Source organism: Garra rufa, chromosome 19, assembly GCF_049309525.1.
Source record: "Garra rufa chromosome 19, GarRuf1.0, whole genome shotgun sequence".
NCBI lineage: Eukaryota > Metazoa > Chordata > Actinopteri > Cypriniformes > Cyprinidae > Garra > Garra rufa.
The window spans coordinates 39,463,663-39,469,881 of NC_133379.1; the positions used below are offsets into that span (position 1 = coordinate 39,463,663).

General features: G+C 29.7%; 2 protein-coding genes across 5 annotated transcripts in view; one reads left to right on the forward strand and one right to left on the reverse strand.

Moving 5' to 3' along the window:
• Positions 1–2,797, forward strand: part of cert1b (ceramide transporter 1b) — a 43,448-nt gene extending 40,651 nt beyond the window's left edge. For all 4 annotated transcript variants that reach the window (XM_073824551.1, XM_073824553.1, XM_073824552.1 and 1 more), the window contains one exon: positions 154–2,797. The gene's annotated coding sequence lies outside the window, so the exon portion shown is untranslated. The remainder of the gene's footprint in view (positions 1–153) is intronic.
• Positions 2,798–4,198: 1,401 nt separating this feature from the next.
• The window catches only part of hmgcrb (3-hydroxy-3-methylglutaryl-CoA reductase b), an 11,810-nt gene continuing 9,789 nt past the window's right edge, over positions 4,199–6,219 (reverse strand). Inside the window, exon 19 of the mRNA XM_073824276.1 lies at positions 4,199–5,160. Coding sequence (XP_073680377.1) covers positions 5,142–5,160 — 19 coding nt within the window. The 3' untranslated portion in view covers positions 4,199–5,141. The remainder of the gene's footprint in view (positions 5,161–6,219) is intronic.

Below are 6,219 nucleotides of genomic sequence, written 5' to 3' on the forward strand. Positions count from 1 at the left end.
TTATTGTCGTTATTATTATGATTTATATTTTATTATTATTATTATATTTAATAATACATTATCATTAATAATTTTGTTGTTATTACTATAATTGTCTAATTTTTTTATATAGTTAATATTATTATTATTTTTAATATTACTGGTGTTTTGCAGTTCCCCAGTTCTGCCGTCAGTGTGCCTGAGCGCCTCCAGTTCCTGCACACTCCTCCAGCTCCAGCGCCCTCTAGCGACACAGAAGACCCATCGCGTCCCTCCTCCTCCAGACTGTTCAGAATCCCGCCGCGACAGGAAGCCCGACGGCGGCGACCCATCGGTAGACGCTTGATGCCGTTCTGTAGCGCCACATTAGTTCACACAGGCAGAGGACTAGAGATGCCAAACGCCAATGTCTGTCCCATGTTTTCTGGCAGAGATCTATATTGATATAAATATATATGTATGTATGTAAGTAAGCGAGACGGGAAGTTTATATATAGCGGAGAGTTCTGAAGCTGAACACACGAGGCCGGCTCTGTTCTAGTCCTGTTTCTCTTGAGCTTTGCTTCGATTGTCCTCGTATGATGGTTATTGGGAGAAATCAAAGGCGTGTTTGTAAATCAACTCCTGCCTTTCGTTGTTCGCCGTCTCTTTGATGAAGCGCAGCATCTGCCGCTGACGAAGAGACGTTTCATTTCTTTGTGTCTCAGCAGCTGATGTACCGTAGCACAATTCCAGATCCATCGTAACCGGCAGACATGTTCAATACGTTGCGCGCAGAATAATTGTATATAATTGCATTATTGCTTCAGATTGTCAGTTGATGCTTTTACCTGACTAATCCGACTCCATATGCCTTAGTGTGTGACTGAGAGGTGTGTACCGACTCAAACATTTCTAGAAAAGTGCCTCATTATTGATCTCGCTGTCCGTTATATATCCAAACTACAGCCACAAACCACCCTGGCGTCCTTTAGTGTTTATACAAAGCATTTCATATTGATTTCTTACCTCAAGTTATTATTTAAACGTGATTTTGCAATCAGACCGAGTCGTCAGAAGAGCGTCCTCTTATTGGAGGAGCCCTGACGTCAATCAAATTCACTGTCCAATAGGGAGTTGCCTTTAAATTTTTTGGGGTGTAGAGTATTTGTAGTTGTAGATCAAGTAGAATTAGTTATGTTTATTTATTTTTTATTGATTGAATTTTTTCTTCCAACGTGAAACACAAAATCTTAAGCATTCGTAAACTTTCTAAAATCCTACAAGGCACAAACTGGTACAATATGAAGTTCTTGTTCAGTTTTTTTGTGAGGTTTTCCAGTAAAAATTATCTGAAAATTCTTAAATCAGGATACATGTACGCAAGACGCAAAATTTTGATATTCCCGTTTCTTAAAAAAATATACTTAAAACATGAAAAATTTGTCATTGGGGTAAAAAAAAATTAATTCTTGTTTTAAGCATTAATTCACTTAATTTTTATACATTTACCAGAAAATGTTTTCAGACAGTGAATAAAATTATTTGAGATATTAATTCTTGAAAAAATTTAAATAATTTTATGCTAAAAAAATCATTAAAAAAGAATTTTATATATATATATATTAACACTTAAACTTTTTTCTTTGTATTTTAAGCATAAAATTTTTTTTTTTTTTTTTTTTTCATTTTGTGTTTAAAAATAATAAAAAAATATTTTATGCTTAAAATATGAAGAAAAAAATCTGTCAGTGTTTAAAAAAATAATATATATATATATATATAGAGAGAGAGAGAGAGAGAGATATATAGATATAGATATATATATATTAGATTTTTTTTTCTCTAGCTCACTGACTTAGATTTTTTTCTTCTTTTAAGTATAATTTCCCTTGATTTTGATAGATTTTTTTTAGAAGATGTAAGATAATTTAGTCTTTTCTGAAAAAAATTAATCTTAATTAGTTCGGTTTTGATGCTTAAAACAAAAATAAATAAATCAGTCAGTGGGATAAAAAAATGTTCACCTTAAAATCCAATTTTTTAGCCCACTGCCAAAAATCATGGTTTTAATTGTAATTTAATTTTTCCGAAAATGTTAATTTTTTGTATCTGCAGTGAATAAAATGACTTAAGCTAAGCCTATGCTTAAAACAAGAAAAAAAAAATGTTAGTGGATTTTAACAAATATTTTTTTTTTGTAAATTCACTTAATTTTGATAATTTTTTTCAAAAAATGTTCATCATTTTGCATCTTCAATGAATGTATCCTGATTTAAGAATGTTTTTTATGTTTATACTGGAAAACAAAATTACTGAGCAAGAAAATATTTTTTTGCAAAACGACAAGAGCTTTTGCATTTTTTTTGCTAAATTTCTGTTGGTCAAACTGTTTTCATGACGGACTGTTAAAAGACGGCGAGTAGAGCAAGCGCACGACAACATCTGAGTATTAGCGATTTCTAAAACGTCACACTCGTCCAACTCAAAACATTCCAGACTCTCGCTGAACCCGAATGTACGAATCCACCGGGTCAAACCGTAAATCTGAATGTGTCACTTTAACAAACGTACACCTGATTTCCCCAGCGAGGTGACCGTTTGCTGATTGGAGGGGGTTTGGGTGGAATCAGCCAATCAGGAGAGGCGCTCTGCTCGTCTGATACAGTCTAGTGTGTTATAAGTTGCATTTGCACTGAATGTAATGTCGTTGGGGTTCAGATGTTTCGTGTACATAATAACGTGTCACACTAAAGGTGTCAGGATGAACGTACTGTGAATAGAGGGCGACACTGCAGCCCTGTGTAGAGAGGAATAAAATGATTGACATCTTTCTGCACCACTGACTCTTGTCATTCATTTCATTTCTTTTTTTATAAAGTGTACAATCTGTCACAATGAAATTACAATATTTGACACATTTGATGTTTGAAAAGTTTGATTTATAATATATATGGTTATTTGTGGTATTTCATTTGTTGAGACTCATTATTGGCTACTAATAACTAATGAGATGCATTGTGGGTGGGGCAACACGTGTAGCCCCGCCCCATTCTTTAGGCTGCAGCCAGTCATACTTGCATCCACCTGTTTCTTAAACACAGAAATAAGCCATATTTTTGTGTCTGGAAAAAAATTGTTACAATTATTTTATGCTTAACTGTATATTAAATAAATGCATTAAATAAGTGTAATAATTATTTTTTTTCAGACATGAAAAGAAAATATTACAATTATTTTATGCTTAAAATACCAAGGAAAAAATCTGTCAGAAATCACTGACAGATATTTTTCTTCGTATTTTAAGCAAAAAATTATTGTAATATTTGGCTTTAAATACTGAGAAAAAAAAATTGTCAGTGTTTAAAAAAAAAAAAAAATATATATATATATATATATATATATATATATATTGTAATATCTTTTTGTGTCTGGAAAAAATTATTACAATAATTTTATGCTTAACTGTATATTAAATAAATGCATTAAATAAGTGTAATAATTTTTTTTAGACATGAAAAGAAAATATTACAATTATTTTATGCTTAAAATGCCAAGAAAAAAATCTGTCAGAAATGACTGAGATATTTTTCTTTGTATTTTAAGCAAAAAATTATTGTAATATTTTGCTTTAATACTAAGAAAAAAAATTGTCAGTGTTTTAAAAAATGTATATATATATTTATAAATGTAAATATATATATTGTAATATCTTTTTGTGTCTGGAAAAAATTATTACAATTATTTTATGCTTTAAATACTAAGTGTTAAAAAAAATACATATATAAAAATATATTTTTATTACCTCACTGACTTATATTTTTTTCTTGTTTTGAGCAAAATTTCCCTTGATTTTGAGATATTTTTTTCAGTTGTAAGATATTAAGTCCTTTCTGAATTAAAATTTTGTATCTGCAGTAAATAGAAATGACTTGTTGAAAACTTCCGGTTCATTAGCCACTATAGGGAAATAATGAGAACAACAACGTGCAATAAATGGTAAAAACCGTTTGCGCTACAATCCAGTCAGTTCATAATTAAGATAAAACATTAAAAGAATATGACACCAAGGTTTAATGTCATTTTTTTACAGGTTTTTAAATTGTGTTTAACATACGAACTACTATGTATAAATAATAATCTTGGACTTGATTTGCATTTTCAACTTAAAAATTAAATGCTATTTAGCCGATTTATTAAAGTGACATGACAAAATGTGGTTTATTCTTTAAAAACTGCATTTAAAGGCAAAAAAATCAATTTATTGCACACAATGTAATGCATGTTTATTTGTCTGTTCATGTCTGATGCATTTAAAATAGTTAATTAACAAAAATACTGTGACATTTTAAAAATATGCTCTGGTCAGTGGTTTAGCAGGAAATAAGCAAAACAAAGCAAGTTTGAAAGACGCAGATATGGCTTCATCAGCACTTTCCATTCCCAGAAAGTGAAAGGATTTGCTTTGTGGAGAAAAGCTGAAGCACTTTACAGTTGTGAATTCATACAGTGGCAACAGAAACGCAACACGATCGGACTCATTTCTTTAGTAACAAACAATACAAATAGTGCAAACATTCACTCACACTCAAGATTTATAAACTCAAATGAGTATTGTTAAAGTACAGGAGCACCTCGAGGATCAGGTCCGTCAGTGGAGTTTGTCACAGTGAGTTTGGCGTCATTAATTCAACATAAATTAAATACATTCATTTCACAAACTGCAAAATCATCATCAAACTCTGATCTGAGATCATGATTTAGACTTGAAACTTTCTGCCAAAGTGCAAATAAGTCTTTTCATGTCCTATTCTCTTGAGTTTTCAGCATTTTCGTCATCTCCCAATACAAACGTAGCCTTATTCTGGCTTTAACTTGTAGCAGGGTTTGAGCAAGTAATGGTTTGGCTTTTAGTGCAAGACTAAACACACACACAGACGGAGAGAAACGAGCAGCGATCGAGTCACCAGATGCTCATTTACTCTTATTCTAGTCGCCTTACAAAAATGAGGCACAAGGCAAACGTCAAGCATTAGTATTTTCCAGCTGCTTCACAGAAGAGAACTCCTCCAGATATCTGTCACTCCTTCGGGCCCTGAGATTAAATATGAGAAAGCACACAGACTCCATTTCCCAGAGTTCTCTGTGCTTCAGGAAGCTTCATTTGACTGCAGTTCAGTCTCTCAAAGATTGGCTTTTGACCTGTTTGACAGAGTAAAAAGACGTAAGAATCTGAACAAAAAGAATTTGTAAAGTCATAAAATATTTCTTTTAGTATGTATTTGTATGTAAACACTTATATATAATATAAAATATATAACATTTTCCTTAATATATACATGTTTGTATTTATATGTAGATAATAAGTATACACAGTACACACACGTCTAGTATGCATGTGGCTTCTGTGAATTAGGGAAAAATGTACGATATTTATTTTTTGCTCAGAAAAACAAAAACAAATGCAATGAAATTAAACTGAAAACTTTTTTTTGGGGGGGGGGCAACAATTTAAAGCAGTATTACACTTGTTTTTTATGCTTAAACCCTTTTACGTCTTTGACTCATATGTATATATAAATATAAATATATGTATATGTATATGTATATATATATATATATATATATATATATATAAATATAAATATGTGTGTGTGTATATAATAAATGTGGCAATTATTAGGCAAAAATAATGTAAAATCATGTAAATTATATTCAGTACCACATAATATTTAATACTATATAATTAATAATAAAAACAACACTTAATAAAAATATAAATATGTATTCATTTATTTATAAGTACATGATTTATCTGTGATTATTTCTGTTATTTATAAATAGATGAGTGATCAGTTTTCATTGAGTAATTGCTGATTAAAATATTTATGTTAATGGATGTATAGAATATTTTAATAAAAAAAATTTTAAATCAATTTTATATTGTTATATAAATATGTGAATGCTAATGAGAAATCATGTAATATATATTAAATGTAATATAAATTGTCAGTACTACTTATAATATATAAAAATACATATAATAGTTCACTATTGAAAAAATATTTCCATTATTTCAAAATAATATATATATATATATATATATATATATATATATATATATATATATATATATATACACTAATCATTATTACATGATTTTTCTGTAAATATTCAATTATTTAAAAATAGATGAGTGATAATTGCTAATCAAAAATATGTATGTTCATGGATGTATAAAATATTTTAATAAATAAGTAA